We start from the raw sequence: 25,634 nt of genomic DNA, 5'->3' as shown, positions 1-25,634 counted from the left end.
GCTAGTTTCCCTCTGGCGAAAAGCTGGTGGTTCACCGCCGATGTTTGAGGCGTGGGGCCCTCCAGCGCCCCCTGCGGAGTGGGCCGCCATGCAGACCTTGCATTGGGTCTCAGAGCTTTCTGATTCTGGCTCGGTGTCCCATGCCTGGAGTACACCGGGTTCGTCCGGATGGTACCCCATGACGAATACGTCGCAATGACCAGGGTCCTTGGAATGGGACTCACCGGTTGCCGTGGATTCAGCCATGGGTAGCCTAATCAAGTTTTTTCAAACTTGCTAAAATGACGAAAACACGCCCCCTACATGGTGCGCCAAATGTCGAGGGTAAATCACTGACAGTGATTTCGGGGTATGCTGGACAGTGGGTGCGTGAACGGTGTTTTAGGGACTGGGTGTGTCTGTGTGTAGATGGCAGATTCGGGGACACCAAAGATTATACAGGTTCGGGTCTCCCGGAGGATAACAACCCTACGTCATGTGTTTGTGTTATCGTAGATCTCACTTAGTTACAGATGGTGTTCTAGCAGTTTACCAGAATTGATTTCTCTACCTTAGAAATAGGGTCCTCATCCCTTTATATAGTATGGAGGGGGAGAACTTACATGTGGGCCCTACACAGATGACCTCTGCTCATTCTAATATCTAACTCAAATCATCATTACGGAGGACCAAGTATGCCAACTTGACCTGACGGTATTGTATGTCGAGCTGCCATGCACTGTCGTGTTTAGCCCATAGAGCCCTACCTCACCGCATTTAATGTGATGAGACGGGACGGTGCCCTTCTACACCATCCATGTTCGCTTGCCTCTCCACACCGTCCCCGTCCACTTGCCTCTCTGCGTCGTTCCCGTCCACTTGCCACTCTGCACCGTTCTCGTCCACTTGCCCTGTCGGGTGGCTGACAACGTCCCATCTGTTGTGCGACACTGCGCCGGCCTATAAAGTATCACTCAGTAGCCTTTAATGCTACGGGAAAGGACAACGCCCCCTGCACCACCCACGACTTTATCCGCCGGAGCCGGTGCCTGGTGAAGAGAAGCGTTCGAGCGGGTGCCAAATAAAGACGCTTCGGATGGATTGCGTCTAATCCGGTCCCGCGACTAGTGGGGTTGGTCGTGGGTTTATGTGAAGGTGTAGCGAGATGGGTCGCGGGAGGCCTTGCACTGGTCGTGGTAAGCCTTCCCTGGTCGCATGACCGATCAGCTTTTTAGGAGGCATGTTCCCCTGGCTGTTTACACCCTTCGTGGGGCCTGTTAGCCGGGGTACCCCTTTACTCAATACATCAACAGTAGCAAAATAGTACTATTAGGTTATGATTATGATTTTTGTAATTAATGACAGCATAGTTATTAGGACTAACATATTTGTCAAGAATATATGTTAGTAGGTCTCATGGATGCAATACATCAAGAAGCCACCGTAGCTGGGACAAAATTTAGTTGAATTGGAGAAGTCCCAGGAAAAATATACTCATCGGATGGTCCGGTGCTAGAAGAATTGTACGCACCGGAGCTTTGTGCCCAGAGGCAACTTTACCTCATCGGATGCTCCGGTGTCAAATGGACAGAAGCAGTGGAGCATTGTTGACAAATGGGAGAATGCAGATGGCTTTACAGGATGGTCTGGTGATCACCGAAGGATCACACTGGACTAATTCTTGCAGAGAAGAATCCAAGCACAGAAGAATAAAGATCAACTCACCGGAAGGTCCGGTGCCTGTGTTGTACACACTGGATGCTTCACACCGAAATATTTCCTGCAGAAGTATTTCCAAGAGTTGAAGATCGAAGAATACCTCAATAGATGGTCTGGTGATATGTGATGTGTACACCGGAGCAATTTATACAGAGAGGCTGCAGAGGCTCGGATGGCTCAAATGTACTCATCGGATAGTTCGGTGATGGAGATAAAGTATGCACCAGAGTATTCGGTGTTCAGGATGACTTTGAGTGGGAGTCCAACAGCTAGTTTCTGAAGATATGCTCACTGGATGATCCGGTGTTAGAACTACTATTCTCATCGGATCATCCGGTATTAACAGCTTTTTTGAGCCGTTGGGAAAATAGCTAGTTGACGGATTTGAGGATATAAATACCCCTCCACTTAGTCATTTGAATGTGTAGCATACTGCTAGAGCCCAGAGAAACACAGAGACACTTGAGAAGACATCCAAATCACCAAAGTGCTTAATGTGATCATCTAAGGCAATTAAGCACACATTTAGTGAGTGATTAGCGCTTATAGGCCTAGAGAGTGTGTTGCTAGGTGATTGTTGCCTAGAGAGTGGATCAATGAGTGATTCTAACTTGTACCGAGTGATACGTCGACGCCTTAGAGTCTTGGTGAGTCATTAGCATCTTGAGCCAGAGTTGCTTAAGCTTGTTGACCCTCTGACTTAGTATGGAGCGACGGCAAGACACGTGTATGGAAACACGGAGACCCTTACCTTGGTGGCTCAAGCTCTGAAGTGAAGATGACGACAGGTGACTCGAAGAGAGGCTAGTGGTGAGACCTTATCTTTGTGGCTTGGTGGCTCATCCGAATGGAGTCCTTGTCTTTGTGATTTGGTGACTCAAGAGCCGTGACCGGAAGAGTCTTAGCGATCAGGAGCATATCCTTGATGGAGCTCCAACGTGTACTAGAGGTGGTATTCATGTCATCTATACTACAGGATAAAATCTCTTGTACCGAGTTTGTTTTCTCTACCGTTTTTACGCTTTCGCATTTACATTCTTGCAATATACATTTGTTCATTTACTTTCCTATAATAGTTTGTTAGGATTGGCTATAGGTTGCAAATCTTTTGAGCGGTAGAATAGACACACTAGATAAATCTATAGTACATTTAGATAGAAATTGATATAGGTTTATCTTGTGAAGTTTTTTGGAGCTGATTTGGTTTAAGCTTTTAAGTGTCCTAATTCATCCTCTCTTAGAATGTCACCGATCCTTTTCAATATCATTTTCTCCTAAATTAATATGGGCCCACATTTAATAGGATAGTAGAAGTCTACATATATCTTGAAATGCACTATAGTCTAATGCTAGTAACTAGTTTTTTCTCTCCTTTGAAAAAAATATGATTAGGTATCCCTATAGCTAGTTGGTATGGATGGTTAGAGACGCTCATAGGAAGTTTTCAAGGAAACTCATGGATTTGGAACATGCTCTTAACCTTCATATCCTACTACACAAATTGCTGCATATGGTGCAACTGCCTATATGGTCCAATCAGTGCAAAAGGAAATCGAAAAATCTGATTCATTTTGTTGGAAGCGACAAGTGCAACTAAATTGATCTTTGAAGAAAAATGATGCCGCTAATCAGCTCGCTAATTAAACCAGCCACCATTTTTTACTTCTAAAGAAGGTAAACATACCAAAGACACTATCAAAAATTGGAAAAATGTGACAGCTGCAGCCTACTTATCTGCACAAACACTAAGGCTGGAAATGGAAGCTTGTCAGCTCAGAAACCAACCACTCGGGGCCCAGCAGCGTCTATACCATACGTACTTTACCTCATGCGTGCGTATAGTCTCAGTGCAAGTAAAACAGTAGATACACCATTGTTCGGTCGGAAATACCATTATCAAATATTTTTGTGTGCTAAACCTACATCGCAGATCAAATCTGAGATAGGTCAGTATCCGTATCGCTCTCATGGCATTGCTTACTATACAAACAATACATTGCCAATTTAAACAGGGTCAAGTGAGGGAGAACTCTACACTTCCATCAACCCAGTGCATCGTAAGGGTTTGGGTGTTCTATCTTTTAAGATATGGACTTCCCGAGTTACGTGGCCCAGGGGTGCATGGATTTATGACCTCACTTTAGCAAGCCGTGCCCTGATCTCTTCTAGGTCTTCCTCGTCGTCATCAGCACCCTCTGCAACAGCTTGTCGCTGCAAAAGGTACAGGAAAAAATTAAAAGAATGATCTCACAACCAAATTCATAAAATTCACAATGAAAACCAACTCATCAGGTAGTACTTGGTACACTTCAGTTGCACAAAGGTGAGATATACTACCAGAGTATCAGGAACGAAATCATTTTGATCCGACACTCAACAATACAGCAGTGGACAACCTAATTCATTGAAAGCAACTTTTCATACAATAACTTCTTGAAAGTAATAGCATTCTCCCTGGCACAGTTCGATGGTTCATATACATGATACTAACATACAAAAAAGAACTGAAGGGCAAAAGTATTTACCTCTTCTGGAACCCTGCTTGTTGATGTTTGATGTATCCTCTGGGTCCTGGCAGCATCTGGTAGCTGGGAGGCAGTCTCCCCTGCTACTGAAGCAAGAACCTTGTCAACCTCCTCTTCAATTTCCTCCTCCATGTCCTCAGAGTCTAAAGCTGAATCAACTGCATCATTCACCATCTCTTCCATCACACCCGCCTAGAATCCAAATAGTAAAATGTCAGTTGAGTTATGACACACGTGTCAATGTTTAAAGATATATCACTTTCACTGAAGGATTCAAATCAAAACAAGGCATAAGAAATGGACACTATTGATTAGTATAACCACTGATAAAATACAAGTAACATATTACCTTTGTCATTTCTTTGCTAAATTCTTGCATTGTGGCAGACAATTCTGGAGCTTTCATTAGATTATTAATAACTTTCATCACTTCAGCACTTTTGGACAGATGACCCACTGTTCTTGCAGTTGCTGAAAATTGCATCCACCAAAATACTTGTTTGTAAAACAAGGAAATAGAATACATAAACTGAGAGCATTACTCTCTAGTCATGGTTGAAGTGTTGCATGATGTTAAAGCCAAAAATGAAAGGTGAAATGAAATAGGAAATTCAATTATCTAAAATGCACATTTAAATGCAAGTGTGGAACATGGACCATTATGTTGTCAATTGTCATTTTGCTAATTTATAGGTCATTGCTTCAAAATATAAGTTCAATGGTAAATGTAGCAAGTAAATCTTAAAAGAAGCCCACACCCAAGTTCAAATAACATAAGCATGAAGTGCTGCAGTCACAGAAAAAACAGTTAAAAAATACTCTGGAATGAGGTACCTAGTGCCAAATACAAAGGGTTGATACTTTTCACTGTACAAAACATGTCAAAGCTTTCGTCAACAAAAAAAAAATGGCAGTGCTTTCCTGTATTAGTGCCAAAAGACAAGTTGTGCCCAAAAGAAATTTCAGCTAGTAGATATTGATACTTAATACTACAGTAATTGTCCACAAGATAGTAGAGGGTGTGCCATTGAATATTAGCTAATAGAATCACTCTTTCATAGTTGAAGGACATAGTTTTAATGGACAATATCATGCACCAAACCAACACAAAAACTCAGAACAACAAAAAAGGTCATACCAACAATTTCTCCAAGGTGCATCGATACTGAATTTAGTTGAGCCTTGTTTTCGTAAAGACGGTTAACAGCACGTCTTGATCTTACAAGTTCCTTAGCAAGCGCCTGACATGCAAAGGAAATCATAACATCAGTAGTACATCAAACTGTTAGCCTTATTCTGACAGATAAGGTCAGTGATGAAAATTTGACATTGTATTATGTCTGTTAAAACTTGAAACATGATATGTGAAGGACTAAAACAAGCAGAAGAGTTGGTACATGTAAATGAGATATGTGTTCATGTGTTCAGGAGCTAATGAGTTCTCTGTAGCGTTGTGGTGTTCAAGATTACTGCATATACTAGTGACCCTTCCGTGGATAATTGTTCTGCTTTAGGCCATGTCCCCCATAATGCCGTTGCTGCTGATGACCATAATATTCCTGAAAACTGGGATGACAGCATTGCTGGTGGGAATAGTTTCTAACTCTTTTGATAATTTAAAATGGTTTGTTCTTCTAGTTCTACAATAATAGTAGCAATCAACACCACCATGATGGCTTGGTGGACAAGTAATCTGCCCTTTTTTCCATTAACCCCTAACTACTTACAATCTCAGTACTCAAGGACATGTTTCTAAATGGCATGAGTGTGCTTTCGTCATTCTCTGCTGTTGTAACACCCTAGCCACCAGATTCTTGATGATGTTCTTGAGAACTAGGATGACAACAACCTACTAGCACCACCACCAATTACCTTTCTAAGTAGTCATGACAGGCAACTATTTAGGGACAGGAAAATAAACAAAACTTGTGTTTTAACATTAGTAATTATTCGTACAGTAGTTTTCATTTCTTTCTTATGATGAACCCATCAAGAATCAACAAGAAATCATTTTTGGAAGAAAATTTTGACATCAAGGATCAATCATACATTGATGTTTTCCATTATTTCCATGAGTGGGTTCAGATTACACATTTGAGAGGAGGGATAACCACACGGCATCCTAAGCAAGGTAAGAAACAGTGATAATTTCAAACATTCTAAGCTTGTTAAATTTGGACCGAACCCAGATTCATTTATGGTCCTTTTTTTCTTTTGGGTGGGAAAATAATGTTCATGTTAAATTGTCAGGTCTGAAGCTTTATACCAAGAACTATAATATATGTACTGCTATATGATCGTCTTGAGATATGCAAAGGTTAAGGTATTCTTTCCTTCAGTGAAAGTGTTCCCTCCTACCAGGTTGAATCTTCCTACGCTAAGGTCTAAAGCAAAGTTATTTCAGCAAAGGCGCATCATGTAGCTCGATGAACAGAAATAGAACAGACGTAACCTTGCTTCCAACGAATAGCACTCAACCCACAGAACAGAAGAGACTGAATATCGACTCCTAAAACAAAGTGGCAGGATATTAATTTGGTTTTTGTTTGCAGCTCCTACATCCGCACTGCAAATATGTGCTACTCTCAGAGGCCCAAAGATCATGCTACAAGCGAGCAAGCAGAGAGGAATGTTAAACAAAACAACAAGAATACAAGATCAAACTAGTCACACCTTTGCGGATCCCATGTCATTGCGCTTAGCAGCCTCCCTGATGGCTTTCTCCACGTTCTTCTCCTCCCTCTGCACGTCTGCGAAAACAAAGACAAAGGGAAGTAAGAATAAATGATACTCAAAATCATATTACCCAGAACGATCACAAGAACTGCAACAATGCTACGGATAAGGGTTAAGGGTTTGGCGCCCAACCCCAACGATCGCAAAAACCGCGAGGCTAATCAAGTCACAATCTTGCCGATTTCTGAGGCAAATCCAAGGCAACAACAACCAACCATCAATCCAAGGCCACCTCAATCACTTACTACCCCGCCCAGGCGAACATAACGAGAAGCCTTGATTGCGAACCACATCGGGGCCCGGGTGGGGGAAAGAGAAGTAGGGGGACGAGAAAGAAGGAGAGGTGGGCGGGTGCGAGGAGGAGGACCTCGGATCTGGCGGTCGAGCACGCGGCACTCGTTGCGGAGGCGGCGCTGCCACTCGCGCAGCTGCTGCTGCGGCGTTGGCCGCGGCTTCAGCAGGCCCTTCACCTTCTCCATCGGCGCTGCCAGTCCGGGGAACGGATCCAAAGCCCCCTCTCGATTCGGTGCGGATGCTTTGCCGGGTGATTCCCTCCCCGGTGAGGAGAGGCTCGGGAGGGGGGAAAGAATCCGGAGGAAGCGACGAGCACCGCGTCGCTGCGGTCGGCGGCGGGCGAGTAAATCGTAAATGGCGCAGGCTTCTCCGCTTCTATCCGTGTTTCGACTTTGGTGTTTGCCTGCATGGGGCAATTTTGATTTTTTTCCATCCTACCGCATGCCGTACGTCAAATGAGTTTTTCGTTTATTTACCACTCAAACACTGTTTAAACCCGGTTTTCCCGATTCCCGTTAGAATTTTCTCATTGTAAACAGTAACCATCAGCCTAAAAAGGCTTAAAAATTTTGTATAAAATTCAAACTAAAGTTCTTCAAAAAGTGCTACTTTTATAATTTCTAGCAATTTTCAAGTCCTCACAAAAATTCCAAAAAATCTGAAAAAAAATCGCTAATATTCCTATAATGTAAATTATCTCGCACCCTATAACCTAGGGTGCGAGATAATTTTATAAATTATTACATCACACTAGAAGAATATTTGTGAATTTTTCTAGATTGTTTGAAATTATTGTGTGGATTTAAAAAATGCTAGAAGTTGTAAAAGCAGCACCTTTTGAAGAATTTTAATTTGAATTCTACACAAGATTTTTAGGTGAATATAGTTAAAATGAGTTGCTTATGAATTATAGAGCATGTACAAAAATGGACATATTTTTTACGCATTTTAAGCTCATGATTACTGTTCATAACCGGAAAGTTACTCGTATAAAAAAACTACCTACATGTATTCTCGAGGTATATCTCTATTTTCAGAAAAGGAATCCCTAGATATATAAAAACTACCTACAAATATTTGGGATATCTTGTAAACACTAAAGTTTATGACTAAAACTAGAAAGGAGTGTCTCCAAAGGCTGTACGATAACCCCTTATATATAGAGAGCTAGGGGACCCAATCGAAGAACAAGCCGTACAAGTTCCCACAAGTCATTCAGGCCCCTTTTGGATGTGTTTTTTTTGGCTTTTTCCAAAAAAAAAACCAAAAGTTATCCAAAGGGCTAGCTTTTGGCACCGGTTTATGGTGGCTTTTGACTAGCTGAGGAAGCAGTTGTGGCTGAAATGAACTGAGTTTGAGAAACAGTCTCAGATGAACTTTTCTGACTTTTCGTGTGCGGAGAAGATAAAAGTTTGTTGTAAAAGTCAACAACCAAAATTTCAACAGCCATAGTCATTTCCTTAGGTAGAACTTTCTTTCCCAAAATTTCTAAAGTCACACCCTATCCAAAAGGGGCATCAAGCATGCGGAAGCTCTGCATTTCCAAGCCTTTTGCAGTTAGATCTGTATTAGCATTTCCCTCCAACTATGTACAAGGAAGCCGTCCAACTAGATTTAGACCCCTCTCGTCCAACTATGTACAAGGAAGCCGTCCAACTAGATTTAGACCCCTCTGGACTAGCCACGCACCACCTTGTAACAATACAGGAGATCAATACAAGACAAACAAAGTGTAAGGCTATTATCACAAGAGAGACCTGAACATGTATAAAAAATCCTCTGTGTATTCTGTGATTTATGTACATGAAGAATCTCCTACCTCTTCTACAAATTCGTAAGATCGGCAATTCACCAATCGTCAACAGCCAGCATCATTTATGGGGATCATGAAATAGGTGTTGAAACATCTACACATGGTATGTTGTCAGCTTCGCCCAAACCTGCATCGAGGACCAGCTTTTCGGACGAGGGGCTATCTAATAACCCCTGCTAGGGTCTGGATCACCTTGATGACCGGCATGGCAAAGGAGGCTCTCATTCAGGCCGAGAACTCCCATCTATCCATCACTAGGAACAGCTCTAATAGGGGGAAGTCTCTCACCATCCATTTTCGTGATGGATCAGATTTTGAGAGATGCGATCCCTAGAACAAGACGACTTGGGTAGATAACCAAGAGCACAATCGTTGAAGGACCTCATCGGTCAAACATCATATGATCAATGATCTACGCGAAGTCATCAACCAACATAGGTGCTCGAATACCCTTGAGGAGGCATCAACTATGCCTCAGTGGTCTAATTAGGAGGCACCCCGACATCGCTTGAGCTAGGGCCAATCTCCGACCCTCGTGGGTAGAACTCCTGAGGCCACCTGGACCAAGTAAGGTGCCATCAACAAGTGATAGGCATTCTCTCTAGGTTTACAAAATGTGAACTAGCCACCACAACTCCATCCTAGGTCGATTGAGAAGTACAACAGGAGCATAAATCCCGCCGAGTTTCTCTAGATCTATACCATGGCAATCCAAGCAGCTGGTGGGGATGAGAAGGTAATGGAGAATTACTTACCCACAACCCTTGAAGGGGCAACTAGAACCTGGCTGACCAACCTATCGCTAGGAACAATCTACTCATAGGAGTAGCTCTGTGATGTATTGCGAACTAACTTTCAGGATATATACGTTTGCCCTGGCACAAAAAATAATCTCTACCGTTGTGAGCAGACGAAAAAAGAAACCTTACGTGAGTTTGTATGCCGCTTCAGCAACACCTGGAACAATATCCCCAAGATCAGTGACTATGATGTCATCCAAGCATTTGCTCAAGGGTTTAGGAGCCAACGGTGCATTGAAGACATCACCAGGAAGGAGCACGAGACAGTCAAAGAGCTCATGAAGATCATCGATATGGCAGCCAAGGTCGAAGAGGCACTCCTGTTTATCAAGGACAAGGCCTGGGGCATCAAACACCTCGAGCTCGGGTTATACAACAACATGGCCAAGAGTAAGTGCAAGAAGAACTCCAAGGGAGGTAAGGGCAAGAAGGTCAAAGCTAACAAAGTTTTTGAAGATCTATCCGACACTCATCCCGACAAGCGCTCTGGCTCGTCCCGGAGCAAGAGCTGCACGTTGAGCATTGGCGAACAAGATGGGAAACCTTGGTGCGATCTCTACTAGACTGACAACCATAGCCTCCACGAGTATCGCCTCTGGAAGAAGATGGTCAAAGCCGAGATCGAGAAAGCGACCAAGGGAAAGAAGACTCAGGTTGTAACCCAAAGTAGGGACTCCAGCTCCAACACTAGTGAGGACGACTCGGACACGATGTCCTACTATCATGAAGAAAGGATTATCAACCACATGTATGATGGTTCTGCGTCCTATGAATCCAAGCTGTAATACTTGACGGTGGTCCGAGAAATCTTGGTTGCTATCCATAAGGGTCGTCAAGCCATCAAGTAGTCGAATGTCGAGATCTCCTTCCGCCAGGAGGACTGTCCTGAAAACTTCATACGGCCAGCCGCTTTCCGATAGTGGTCGAGCCTACGATCAACAATTGTAGGTTCACCCAAGTGCTTATCGACGTAAGGAGTTCCCTCAACATTCTCTTCACAAGTGCAATCAAAGCAATGGAGATCTCCTGATTTGCCATCAAGCCAGTTATGCAAGCCTTCCATGGTGTAGTACCCGGATCCTTAGCCACTCCCATTGGCAAGATATTGCTCCTTGTTACCTTTGGAAAGCATGATAACTTCCCTATAGAGAAGATGTTGTTTGATGTGTTCGACTTTGAGTCAGTATATAATGCCATCTTGGGACGACAAACCCTTGCCAAATTCATGGCTATTGTGCACTACACTTACCAGTGTGTGAAGATCTCGGGACCTGGGAGAGTCATCATTGTCCGAGGCTACCTGAAAGTAGGCCTCCGCTGCGACAAGTGGAGTCTCAATATGGCAATATAACACCAACCCGACAAGGAAACGAAGAACTCAGAACCTAAAGCGGTCATAAAGTCCCACGGCGAAGTCAAAACCGTTCCTTTGGATCTAGCAGAGCCATCCAAGATCGTCCAGCAGAGCTCCAACCTTGATCCCAAATAGGAACTTGTGCTCGTTAACTTCCTCCAGGCAAACGATGATGTGTTCGCATGGAAATCGTCTGACATGCCAGGGATCCTTAGGGAGGTGATCGAGTACAAATTAGCTATCTGACCTGATGCAAAACTAATCAAGTAGAAGCTCCGGTAGTTCACGTTCAACCAGAAGGAGGCCATCAAAGAGGAGATCGAAAGGCTTACTAAGGCAGGATTCATCCGAGACGTGGACCATCCTGAGTTGCTCGCCAACTTCATCATGGTCAAAACAACAAATGTCAGTGGTGAATGTGCGTAAAATTCATCAACCTCAACAAAACCTACCCTAAGAAAGCCTTCCCTCTACCACGTAAAGATCAAATAGTCGATTCCACCTTCGGATGCGACTATCTAAGCCTTCTAGATGCTTATTCCAATTATCACCAAATTAGCATGCATCGATAATATGAGGAGAAAACCTCCTTTATTATTCTTTTCGAAATCTACTATTATATCAAGATAGCCTTTAGATTGAAGAATGCTTGCGCTACATACCAACAAGGCTTGCAGATAACCCTCCATGACCAGATTGGTCGAAATGCCAAGGCCTACGTCGAAGATCTTGTCATCAAAACTAAAAAGAAGCAAGATCTCCACTCCGACCTGCAAGAAACCTTCAACAACTTGTGCAAGAATCGAGTCATGTTGGATCCAGAGAAATGCGTGTTCAGAGTTGACACGGGAAAGTTACTCAGGTACCTGGTGTCGTAATAGGGGATTGAAGTTAATCCCTAGAAGATCAAAGCAATCGAAGAACTGCAACCCCTAGGTTAGTACGAGAAGTCTAGAGATTAACTAGGTGCATGACAACTCTCAGTCGTTTTATATCCTAACTTGAAGATCGAGAACTTCCTTTCTTCAAATTGCTGAGCCAACACGACAAGTTTGAATGGTCAAAAGGAGAAAACGAAGCATTCAAAAATCTAAGGAGGTATCTTTCGTCCCCCCTTGTGCTAGTCGCTTTTACAACCCAAATGATGATCTCCTGTTATACAAAGCGGTCGGACCACATACCATGAGCGAAGTAGGTGGTGGAAAGGGAAGTGTCCGACAAGCAAGAGAAAAGCCAGCGACTGGTGTACTATGTCAGTGAAGTACTCCATGGTCTGAAAGAGTGCTGCCCTCAGGTGCAAAAGCTACTATACACTATGTTGATGACATCTCACAAGTTGTGATACTATTTCAAAGCTCACAAGATCACCATACCATCAATATTTCCACTCGGGGAAATCCTCCACAACAGAGACACAATCAGCCGATTCACCAAGTGCGTCGTTGAGCTCGAGGAATTCGACGTTTGCTTCGTACCTTGGATAGTGATCATGTCACAAGTACTCGTTGACTTTGTTGCTGAATGGAAAGAACTTACCAGATGTATGGACTTTTTTCTTTGACGGATCACTTACGCTTCAAGACGGTGGGGCTAGAATCATACTTATCTGTCTCACAAGAGAAAGCCTGCAATACACTTTGCAGCTTGACTTCCCAGCCATGAATAACATGGTCAAATATGAGGGCCTACTCGCCGGTCTCCGAGTAGCATCTACTCTTAGAATTCTTTGCCTTCTCATGAAAGGGGATTCACAGTTGGTGGTGAAGCAAATCATTAAGGAGTATCAAACCTTGGATAAAATATGACAAACTACCTCGGATGCGAGGAAGCTGGAAAAGAAATTTGTCGAATTTGAGGTCAAGTATATCCCAAGGAAGGATAATTGCATCACCGATAGTCTTGCCCACCTAGCATCCTCACATTCTCCAAGTCAAATCGGGATTTCCATAAAGAAACTCTCAAAGTTGTATGTGAAATCATCAGATGCCACAGCTAAAGTAGTGGTAGTCTACAAGATCTATAACTAGCTCGGGGGTTCTCTAGGGATCGATGCCCCAAAAGGAGTCGCGAGGGAACTCATGGCTTAGTTCAAAAGCAAAGTTTCATGGATAGACCCAATATACAAGTACCTTCAAGATTGATTTGTGCCTAAAGACGATGAACTATCTGTCGATGACACAAGAACCAGGGGTCCCCGAGTCCCGAGGCCAGGACAGCAGAGTGCCACGTGGCGCCCTCCCTCGAGGGTTTACCTCCCCGAGGTCCGAGAAGACCAAGTTCCGAAAGAGGATGCTCGGGGCTATGAACAGTGGTCCCCAAGTACCTGAGTTCCCCGATGACCCGAGAAGACCAAGTGCCGAGAAGAGAGTGCTTATGGCTGTGAATAGTAGCCCCCGAGCACTCAAGTCCCCCGACGACAAGAAAAGCCAAGTCCTGGGAAGAGGGTGCTCGGGGCTGCGAACAGTGGCCCCCGAGCACCCGAGTCCCCTAGGACCCAAGGGAAGTCAGTTCCGGGAGAGAGTGCTCGGGGCCGTGAACAGTGGCCCCCGAGCACTCAGTTCCCCGAGGACCCGAACAGCCAGTTCCGAGAGAGAGTGCTTGGGGTTGTGAACAGTGGCCCCCGAGCACTCGGTTCCCCGAGGGCCTGAGAAGTCCTTCGCCGGTGGTCCCCACAGAGGCCCAGCGGTGAGGTGTCAACTAGTGAGAGGCCCGATGCTGCATTTAAGAGGGCGTGTGGCCTGTCACCTCCAACTACTCCCCCCACGCGTGCTGTCAGTCCCTGCCACGGCCTAGCAGGGAGGCGTGGGGACATTTAATGCATGGGTCCCATCACGGGACTTCCGGTGCACCTCGGGATAACATCACGAAGCCCAAAGCACCCCGCCTGCCGCCCTGCTGTGTCAGGCCCACTCTGATCGGACGGGCACGCCTGGCTGCTCGGTCGCTGCCCAGTGGGCCCTCCCCGCGGCGCCCGTTGAAAAACGGTATGATGACGAACAAGATCGGACGGGGCGCGTTTTCAACCCGCCCCGTCACCTCGCGCAGCAGTCCATGATGGTTGCTTTCCATTTATGGCACCTCGGAACTAGCGCCATCCTTTCTGGGCACGCTATCGCCCCGGCGGGTATAAAGACGGGGCGGGCTCCCCGGAGAAAGGGACGAAGTCAAGTTCAGTTCAACCAGAGACATGTTCGAACCGACTGGAGATCAAGACAACAGATGACGAGCACCGAAGAACTAGGAGCACGAAGCTCTAGGGTAGACAAATATTCTTGTAACCCAGCAAACATTTAGAGAGACTCTCAGAGCATTTATAGTATACACACAGGAGTAGGGTGTTACGCTCAGTGCGATCCGAACCTGTCTAAAAATTCCCTGAGCATTTACTGCCTCCTGCATCCGACCATTCCACTCCACCTGCATCGCATTTACGCCCATTTATTTCACCCGCAAAACGGATTCAGAATCATCCCCCCGGTCGAATCTCAAAGGGGGTCCCTCCGGATCCCCGCTTGAGGAGTTCACCCTCCGACACTATCCGAGCAGATTTTTCGTCGATCTAGGATGTATACCCTGGTGGATGGTGTCCTGTATTGATGAGACTCATGGAGTACTCATGAGGTGCATCTCTCAGAAGCAAGGTAGAAAACTACTTGAAAAAAATCCATGGAGGGATATGCAGAATCCATGCTTCCTTCTGAACCCTGATTGGGAAAGCATTTAGACAAGGTTTATATTGGCCTACAACTATTTATGATGCTAGGAAGTTGGTAAAAAAAAATGTACCAGCTGTCAATTCCGCAATAGACGTGTACATCAACCGCTCAAGCCTTACAGTCGATCCAGTCGTGGCCATTTACGACGTGGGGGCTGTATATTCTAAGGCCCTTACTGGTAGCGCACGGTAGCTTCAAGTTCCTATTCATCGCAATCGACGCATTCACCAAGTGGATTGAAGTTGAGCCAGTCAGCAAGATCACATCGGTTGTAGCTAAGAAGTTCATCATGAAAAGCGTCGTCACCGACAACGGCACTCAATTCTCTAGCACGACATTCATCGATTACTATGAAGGACTAGGCACCATGATCTTCTATGCCTCTGTGGTCCATCCATGAAGCAATGGATAGATCAAGTGCACCAACGGTCCAGTGCCCCAAGGAATCAAGACCCGCTTATCTGCCTATGCCAAAGCCTAGGCTTCCAAATTGCCTAACGTACTTTGGGCACTCCGGACGACATCCAGCCGAACAATGGGTGAAACACCTTTCTTCCTAGTTTATGGGGCTGAAGTAATGCTACCCTGTGAACTAAAGGTCAAATCCCCCTGAGCTGAACTATACGCTGACAAGGATAAAATCTCGAGAGGGCAGAATGACCTCAATGTTCTGGAGGAAAAAGGATGCAAGGGGCTGATGAGATCAGCACAATACCAGCAAGCTCTCCGGTGCTACCATGACCAGAACATCCAAAAGAGATCCTTCAAACCCAGAGATCTGATTCTACAACTCATCCAAGGCCAAAAAAAAACAACAACAAGCTATCTCTGAAGTGGAAGGGTCTTTATAGAGTGGTTGAATCTAATCATCCAGGGTCGTATAGGTTAGCTATGGAAGATGGTCAAGTTCTTAAAAACTCTTGAAATATTGACCAGCTTCATCAGTTATATATGTAAGTACTTCTGATATATTGTGTAATATTAGTTGTCATATTACTAAATAGATCAATATATATCATTTTTTTTATCTCACTCCAATGTCTTAAACTGAGGTAAACCACTATTCAGGAACTCACGCCCATGCACGCACTCGGGATTCTGGATTATATATTCGAGAAATTCTCCCTGATAACCAGCTGGTGGCTTCATACATACTTGGACCACAAATATTCGTGTGCGTATCGCAAGAACATTTTGTGACGATAAGGGATGACCATTTGACACCACTTCGGGGTCGTGAAGTACCTTATTGAGTCCACGAGTGCTCAAAATCTACGATGCTTTTTTCTCAAGTCTAACCTAAGGCAATTCACGAGAAATATCGTGACAAGTGATTACGATATTTCCCAAACTAATTGGAAGACACATTTTAAAGGGCAAGAACTCATTTTATGTTCCATGTATCTGAAAAGACCCATAGTTATATACAGGTATTGCAGTTGAACTAGGAAGTTTTTCATTTAATGAGATTTTGAGCTCTTGTTATAGATATGATAAAGAGAATGAAGAAGGTTTAAAGAAGCCCTAAGATATACTCGAAGCCAAGTATGAGGAGGAAAGAAAACAATCAAGGAAGTGTCTCCTTCCTCTTCCCCCTCCTCGGCCACCGCCACTATCATCCGCGTCATGGAGGATGAGGATGAAGTGGAAGCTTTGGACTCCCTCCTCAGCTATCATTATCGGTGTCGCTCGAAGATGAAGGTGAAGAAGAAGTTGTGATCTTGCCGTCTTTAATGGAGCCTCCTCTTTCTCCACCTTAGCTGCAGCCTCTTCTTCCTGTATCTATGCTCGCAATAGACATCGAAGCTCTTGCCCACATTAGGCTGAGCAAGAACGGGAGCAGTCGTGAGCAGTTTCTTCAAGGTCTGGAAAGCTGACTCACAGTCATTTGATCACTCAAATACACTTTCTTGCTTCAACAGCTCAGTCATTGGCTTGGCAATCTTGGAGAAATTCTCAATGAATTGGAGGTAATAGCCCTCAAGTCCGAGAAAACTTTGGATGTCGGTGACATTCTTGGGTTGAACTGTCAAATATCTAACTATGGGGTATATACGCATAAGGAGTACATCACACACAGACATGGTATGTGCAACACATATTAGGAAGATTCAGATATCACGGAACCAAATCAACGATACTTGATATATCCAGAATCAAGAAAGTACATATCAGGAAGGTTTAGATTGGTTACCCAACCCAATACGATCAGTATTCAAAATAGATTTATCTACTTGGATGTCAAGAAAGACAACTCCCTATCGACTACGACTGGATAGGAGTAGGTACCTCACCTCTATATAAGGCGCAAAGGTTGGGGAGGAACAACAAGAGAGACAACAACACGAAACACGCAAGAGAATTCGAGGAAAGAATCAAGACCCTAGCAGAGAAGATAATGCGACTTTAGCCTTAGGTTAGATTAGATCCGATCTACTCTCTGTAATAGTTTTAGCCGCAGTGCTTGTACTCGAGATCATCAATATACGGCAACAACATCCCCACATGACGTAGGGTATTACTCCAATCGGAGGCCCGAACCTGTATACATCGATTGTCTTGTCTCGTGATTAATCTCTGCACTCGAAGGTACCTAGTCAATTTACAGACATATTGTCAGGAACTAATCTTCAACAGAACTCAATTGAGCACATCCTGCACCTTACTTGGGTCCACTACGACACCATATCCAGACAATACATATCCCGGAAAAGTAACTTCCTTGAGCCAAAACTCACATTTGTTGAATTTGGCATAGAGTTGGTGATCTCGAAGGTGGCCAAGAACAACACGGAGGTGCTATGCATGTTCTTCCTCAGTCCTGGAGTATACAAGAATGTTGTCGATGAAGACCACAACAAACTTGTCAAGTTCCTCCATGAACACAGTGTTCATTAAGTACATGAAGAAAGCCGGAGCATTAGTCATGCCGAATGATATGACGGTGAACTCATACAACCCATAACAGGTCAAGAAAGCCATCTTTGGAAGATCCTCCGGTCGGACCTTGATTTGATGGTAACCCAGCCTCAAGTCAATTTTCAAGAAAACTCAGGCACCGGTCAACTGATCAAGCATAATATCAATCCTAGGAAGCGGATACTTATTCTTGATCGTGACCTCATTAAGCGGGTGGTAATCCACACACATCCGCAGGGTACCATCCTTCTTCTTCATGAAGAGTGCCGAGCATCCCCAAGCTGAGGAGCTCGGATGTATAAACCCCTTCTCTAGCAACTCCTTCAACTACTTCTTCAGTTCTGCCAATTCATTAGGTGGCATCTTGTAGGACCTCTTCAAAATCGAGGCCGTTCCGGGCAAAAGATCAATCGAGAATTCCACTGCTCGGTCGGGCGGCATTCCTAGCAATTCTTCTAGGAAGATATCAGGAAATTCACACACCGTCAGGATATTCATGAGATCCATGGTGGTGACAAACTTCAGGGCATAAACACAAGGATCAGTGCCCTTGAGCTCCAATTGAACTCTTGTGCCTGACAGACCATTAAGGGTGATGGTCCGATGAGCACAATCCTGGACTACCTCATTCTTGGTGAGCCAATGCATTCCCAAAATGATGTCTATCCCTTTGGATTCCATTACCAATAAATTTGCATCGAAGGGAATCTCGTTGATAATAACAGATGCTCTGGGCACACAGTGATTAACAAGAACCTTAGCTTCGGGGGCATCTATGAGATAAGGTGTAGGGGTGGCACTAACTTTCAATCTGTATCGCCGAGTATAACTTGTTGTTATGAAAGAGTGCGAAGCCCTAGAATCAAAAAGAACAACTGCAGAAATGATGACAGAATTAAAAAACATACTCAACGTATCCATCAGCACGTTGTCACCCTCGTGAACTTCATCAGTGGTGGTGTGGCATGCTCAGTCACGCTTGGGGACATGCAAAGCCGACTCCAGGCTTCGGGTACGGGCAATCACATGCATAGTGGCCGACACGGCCACAGTTGTAGCACAGGTCGCCAGGGCCACCTGTCACACTCCCCTGCCAGATTGTGGGCTGCCCTTGAGGGGCGGAGAAAGACGGGCACCGCACCACCCACATCGGTTGTGGAGCTATCAAGGCCGACATGTGAGATGGTGGAGATTGACTCTCCGTGAAAGCGCATTGAGAACTCCCGCCACGGAAGGCGCAGAACCCTCTTGCGCTTCTTCTCCTCTTGGTGATTCTTCAACTTGAACTCCACCGTGAGGGAGGTGCTCACTAGCTTATTGAAGTCGGTGAACTCATGCGCCGACAGCCAGTCTTGCATCTTAGAGTTGAGGTCGTTCACAAAGCGGTATTGCTTTCACTCGTCGGTGTTAACCTCATCTTGAGCATATTATGCAAGGTAGTTGAACACCTGCACATACTCCATCACCGATCTACCTCCTTGCTTGAGGTCCACGAACTCATGCCTCTTGATCTCCATGAGGCCCTTAGGGATATGGAAGTCGCGGAATGCCTAGCGAAACTCCGCCCAAGACACCTGGTGATTGGCGGGGTGCATGGCCAAGAGGTTGGACCATCATGCACCCACCGCGCCTTGGAGTTGATGGGCACCGAAGAGCACCTTCTCGTGGTCCTCGCATCAAAGAAGGGTGAGCTTCTGCTCGATCGTCCTTAGCCAGTGATCGGCGTCGAGGGGATCCTCAGCCCGCGTGAAGGTGGGATGCTGAGTTCGAAGGAAATCCGTGAAGTCATCGTGGCGCCCTGCCCCACCTCCTCCATGAAGGGCTGTGTTGTGCACGAGGGCCTTGAGGATCGTTGTTTGGGCTTGGCAGTTCTACTCAATCTGCATCAGCACATCCGCCATACTCAACGGTGGAGGCGGCGGAGGGTTGCTCTCATTCGAGGCCTCAGGAAGTTCTCCCAAAGTGCCGTGGGTTCTCATCCTATGGTGACGATAAGACACAAAGGTAAAAGTCAAATTCTAACATATCGAAGTAGTATTAGTCAGATAACAATAGCAAGTGATGCATTAACTCTAGGCCCTATCAGGTGCGGAGAGTTCGCAAGAATTTGAGAAAAAACTTAGACTTCCCTATCAGGTGTGGAGAGTTCGCAAGAATTTGAGCAAAAACTTAGACTTAGATCTTGACAAGAAAAAATGTATGCTCAAGGGTATGGTGTGAAGGGGATCGAGGACGTCCTAAGAGAGGGGTGAATTAGGATACTTAAAACTATTGGCTCGAGAACTTTCACAAGATAAGCCTATCTCAATTTCTATCTAAATGTGCTCTAGGCTTATCTAGTATGTCTACTCTACCGCTTAAGAGAATTGCAAGGTAAATTGCAAGTAAGTAAATGAGGAAACATAAATGAGGTAGAGAGACAAACTCGGCACAAGGGATTTTTATCTCGTGGTATCAGTGGCACACAAACCACCCCTAGTCCACGTTAGAGCTCCACAAAGGATATGCTCCCGATCTCCAAGTCTCTTTCGGTCACAGCTCTTGAGATACCAAGTTACCAAGACAATGCCTCAAACATGATGAGCCACCAAGCTAGCAAGGCGAGGTCTCACCACTAATCTCTCTTCCGGTCACTTGTACGTTATCTTCACTTTGGAGCTTTAGTCACAAGGACAAGGGCCTCCGCATCCACGCACAATCCTCTTGTCACCGCTCCACACCAAGTCGGAGGGTCAACAAGTTACCAGTGAGTCACAAAGACTCCAAGGTGCCGGCATACCAAGAGATACAAACTTGGATCACTTCTTGATCCACACTCTAAGTTGCAGCACTTAGCAACTCTTCTCTCTAAGCCTATAAGCACTAATCACTCGCTAATAGTGTGCTTAATTGCCTTGGATAAACGCTTTATGCTCTTGGATGGCTTGAATGTCTTTTTAGGTGTACAAGGGTTTCTCTGGACTACAGCTACTCCAAATGAATGAGTGGAGGGGTATTTATAACCTCAACCCCGCGGACTAGCCGTTATCCCAACGACTCAAATATTCTATGAACATCGGATGATCCGGTGTTAACAGAGGTACAAACACCGGACCATCCCGTGTGTACATTATCAGAAACTAGCTGTTGGAACTCCACTTAGAGTTATTCTGAACACCGGATACTCCGGTGTATACATCATCTTCATCACCGAACTATCCGGTAAGTTATCCTGAGCCAGACCGTGCCAAACTTCTTCTCTGCATAAAATACTCTGGTGTACACTGTCTTCATCACCGGACTTTCTGATGTGTAGAACTTCTTCTTTTTTGGGTTTTCCACACACTCTGTTAAATACTCCGGTAAAGCCTCCGGTGTGCACTGTCTTCATCATCGGATCTTCCAGTGTGTAGAACTTCTTTTGACAGAATTGCTCTGACATGTACATTCCTTATCACCGGATCATCCAGGCAAACTTCCTCTGGACATAATGCTCCGATGAGTGCAATTCTTCCAATGCCGGACCTTCTGGTGAGAACAATTTCTCTAGGACTTTTTCCAATTCAATCAAACTTTGTCCCGGCTGTAGTGGCTTCTTCATGTATTGCATCCATGAGACCTACTAACATATATTCTTGACAAACATGTTAGTCCCGTTGACTATGTTGTTATTAATCACCAAAATCACAATCATGACCTAATAAGGCCATTTTTGCTACATGGTGCAAGAAAACAAGGAACATGCAAGTATGCTCGACTCTTATCTTCATGTTTCTTTCCCGGATGCATCTCTCCCCATAATCATCACAAGCATGCATACATAAAAATCATCAATCATCACCCTTCGCGCGTAAAGAAAATGCGTTCACGTGAATGGTGCTTGTGCCACTCGCCGCATAAGAGACGTTTCATACGTGGTTGCCCACGTATTCACTTCCCATACCATCGCCGTACGGGACACACCGGGCCCCTACCCCGCACCAGTTGAGCCCCCGATACTGACCGCTATCGGGATGTGTCAATGCAACATAATTATACAATGCATAAAAGGAAAAGACACAATGCATAAGCAAACAAGCAAATGTGCATCACTCAAACATTCGTTATACTTAGGGGCATAGTATAGCAAGTTCATTCTTATAATCATGAGGAGGCATAAAAGAAAAATTAGTGGGTTGCTTTAATGGGTTAAACACACTTGCTAACCTACGTTCTATGCATCTTTAGGCTACTTCCTTAAGCCAGGCTCTGATACCAGTTGTAGGGGAACCGTCCAAACAGTATTCTAGTTAATCACTAGGAGAATCATTATTCACAATCACAATATCAATGATTAACCAGAATACCATTCTGGTAGTCCCAGCACGTGTTTACTTCCAGAATCAGAACACATGCCTTTACAACATATAACATCACAACACAGCTTAAGAAAAAGTAAGTAATTAAATTACATTACAAATTCTTAAGGATTTACCAAGTTATTACAATTTACAGCAAAAGAGAGTTAGGAGGAGACTAAAACCTACTCAACTCCTAACCTGTAAAAGAAACTATGCAACGGAAGACTAAAACTACACAACAAAAGCAGGATTGAGCCACATGCCCTTAAGTACCATCACAAAAGCACACCAACAGAGTAGGATGCACTACTCATGCCCACCACCACCCTCGGTAGACGTGAAGTAGCCAAAGACCAACTCCTCCTCACTTGCAAAACCTGTAGAGCAGCTGAGTACGAAGGTACTCGTAAGACTTAATCCATAATAGGAAACTTATAATTTAGCCCAACTCCAAGGATCATTCATTTGGATGTTAGCAAGAAAACGACTATATGATTAAGTAAAATTTACATGCGAAAGCAACTTGACACATACATGTGTGAGCACCTAAACTTAACTAACAACAAAACACTATACCCTGCAAAGACCAATTGTACATAATTGTAACTGGAACCATAAGGGGGTACACGAACATATATGTAACACGAACCATCTCCACCATAACCAACATAACCAACCACAATCTACAAAGGAACTTTACGATGGTGCGCAAGGACAGAAGACATGCTCATGATCAAGGGCGTGGTATTTCAAAATATTTTTACACCCTACAGGGGATACTTCTTTACCCACATCACACGAGGACCATTCGGCTTGTGTCACCCGCTAAAGTGCACACAAGGGGGTACTCATGACAACCTTTCCCAATAAGCCCCAACCATTTGATACATGCATCGCTCGGCGTGGAGGTATCTAGAACTACTACCGGAGCAAACTAGATATATCTTCTAAGCCCTCCCGCTCACACCGTCGATGTTTAGGCCCAAATATTCACAGCTACAAAGGTATTCGGCTAGCCTTACCATTGGATCGGCATGTGGTGAGTACAATAAGTGCTTAAGCCAATAGCGGCCAACGATCGGTGCTTAACCGATGCAAAGCGGTCTACGATATCCGGGCTCCTTCCCCGAAATACCCCAGGAACCTCCTCCAGGGTAGATGATACCCCTAACACTGCTCACATCTCGTATCATGCTCACCACTCATCAACTCATCATCAATATCATTGTGTAAGTAATTATTAAGCCTATGCTCACGAACGATGAAATATTTCACCACTCGACTTCTACGTTAAACCTATGCAATACTAAGCAACTCGTATCACATTTTAAGTTAGGCATTAACACGATTATGCCCGTGCTATAAGGATATGGATCAACAAGAATTGAAGAAAAAGATCATGCATCTACATAGGTTCTACCCATCGTATTCCGAGATCGACTCAAACTCATGCATACATACATAAGGCATATTTATCAATTTATACCATACGAGATCCAAAGTATTGGGGTAAATATGCTTAGATGCTTGCCTTACTGCTCTGGAGTTTGTCTTATGCTACCCGCACAACACTCGCAAAATTTGGGGAGATGGGCGTCGTCTTCAATCACTACCAGGTCACACGCTAGTTCTCCGCTCAATAGAGAAGAATGCATGCAATGATAAGTATGATTGAAGTGCAACAATGCATGCCATAATATGCATAACATGTTAGATGTGCAAGACACACGGATTAATTTCACACTAAGCAATCTAAATGAAGTCGAAAAAATATCAGGAGCCGGAGTATCTGGGTTGACTCGGAGTATCCGGGTTCCGGAGCCTCCGGGCCAACCTCCAGGGGAGGGTTCTTTATTAGCCATTTTCGATTTAACCCAGAACCTCCAGGTTGGTCTGGACTATCCAGGTTATACCGGACACTCCGGGTGAGGCTCCGGGCGAGGGTGCTCGGTTAAATCCGTCGGTTTAACCCAGAACCTCCGGGCTTACCTGGATTATCCAAGTGGGGTAGACTTAGACATTCTCAAAAAATTTCCTCAGGCGTTCGACTCGCATGACAGATCTATGTTATATAAACATGTATATACCCTATCCAAAGGATTTTAGACCCAACTTGCACCCTAAACCCTAACGATTTTCTAATACAATGCAATGAGCTTTCTCCTGTTGAACCTGGAGTATCCGGGTTTACCCGGAGTATCCGGGCTGTCCAAAACAGCCGTTTTCGAGGGGATTTTAGGGTCGATTTGATTTGCGAGCCTCTCCAAGCCTAAGAGAAACATGCTAGGGATATTTCAAGGAGTCAGAAACTCACTCATCAACCTAGCAACATGACTTCATAGCTCAAATTCACCTAAAACTACATTTTACTCCAAAAACTCAAGAACAACTCGATTCCTCCTTGAAAACGAAAACGAATTGGATAGATGAGTTGCTTATGAGCTTGTGATCATGTGGATACCACATGCATACCTCAAATCCTTCTCTTGAGGTCGGATTTTGGGGAGAGGGAGAGAATGCTTGAGAGAGAGTGAGAGGGGAAGCTCCTCCCTTGCTTTGGCTAGCTGGAGAGGGAGAGGAAGGCGTGGGGGAGTGAGGGAGAGAGAGAGGGAGCAGGTGGCTGCTACCCCTCTAGGTGGTTAGGGTGGTGGGCCCACATGTTAAAGAATGGGTCCGTTTTAACTGCGAATTTTATTATCTTCTCTCCCGAATTCATTTATCTCATTCAATTGACTTTAGACAAATTGCATTAGCGTTCTGAAATAAAATTACACAAAATTACACATAATGCTTAAGAAGTGTGATTATGCTTAATTGCGTAATTAAGGATTTGGGATGTGACAACAGTTCACCAATCGTTGACAGGTTGTATCTGTGTAGACAGGCTAAGTTGAGTTTGTATTTGATTGACCGAATCTAAGGTCGTATGAGCGGATGCAAGAGTTGAGCCTGTGATTGATTGCTCGCATGAAAATAATTTTATGACACTAACAAGTGGACCGCCTACATGAGTGGATGCAGTAGCCTGCATCCGTCGTGCTAGGTTGCGGAGGGAATTGAGCTTCCCTTTCGGGCCAAGCTACGGACTTACATTTGCATCCGCCAAGTCAAGCAAGAACAGTACATGTAAGCAACCAAACATGCTTCTCCCTGAGATTATATGCATCTGTTGGACCATGTTGCTCTCATATGAGCAACCAATCAGGCCCTAAGAGATTTAATTGCAGTGAACATACCAATTTCCTTCGAGGAGGTAGTGGCGGCAGGAGATGGATCTCCTTCAGAGGAGGTAGCAACAACAAGAGATGCAGAGGAAGTCGTGATGATGAGGCAATAGACAATGATGAAGAAGACGATGAAGACGTAAAGCAGGCAGGTCACGAGTAGTCGAGCTAAGCACTTCCTAAGTACCTTATTCGTCATCTCTCGGTGCAAAATCTCAAAAGCGAGCGCATATATG

At 44.7% G+C, this 25,634-nt stretch overlaps 1 protein-coding gene across 1 annotated transcript; it reads right to left on the bottom strand.

Moving 5' to 3' along the window:
* Nucleotides 1–3,571: 3,571 nt before the first annotated feature.
* On the bottom strand, nt 3,572–7,657 carry LOC133893193 (vacuolar protein sorting-associated protein 24 homolog 1-like). The gene is made up of 6 exons (XM_062334166.1): nt 7,327–7,657; nt 6,897–6,973; nt 5,362–5,464; nt 4,573–4,694; nt 4,224–4,415; nt 3,572–3,909 (listed from the first exon to the last, which is right to left on the bottom strand). Exons 1-6 carry the CDS (start codon nt 7,436–7,438, stop codon nt 3,826–3,828), a joined length of 690 nt encoding a protein of 229 aa, XP_062190150.1. The 5' UTR covers nt 7,439–7,657; the 3' UTR covers nt 3,572–3,825.
* Nucleotides 7,658–25,634: the final 17,977 nt, after the last annotated feature.

The sequence above is a fragment of the Phragmites australis genome, chromosome 15 (genome assembly GCF_958298935.1).
Source record: "Phragmites australis chromosome 15, lpPhrAust1.1, whole genome shotgun sequence".
Lineage (NCBI taxonomy): Eukaryota > Viridiplantae > Streptophyta > Magnoliopsida > Poales > Poaceae > Phragmites > Phragmites australis.
This window is presented reverse-complemented; position numbering and strand designations above follow the sequence as displayed.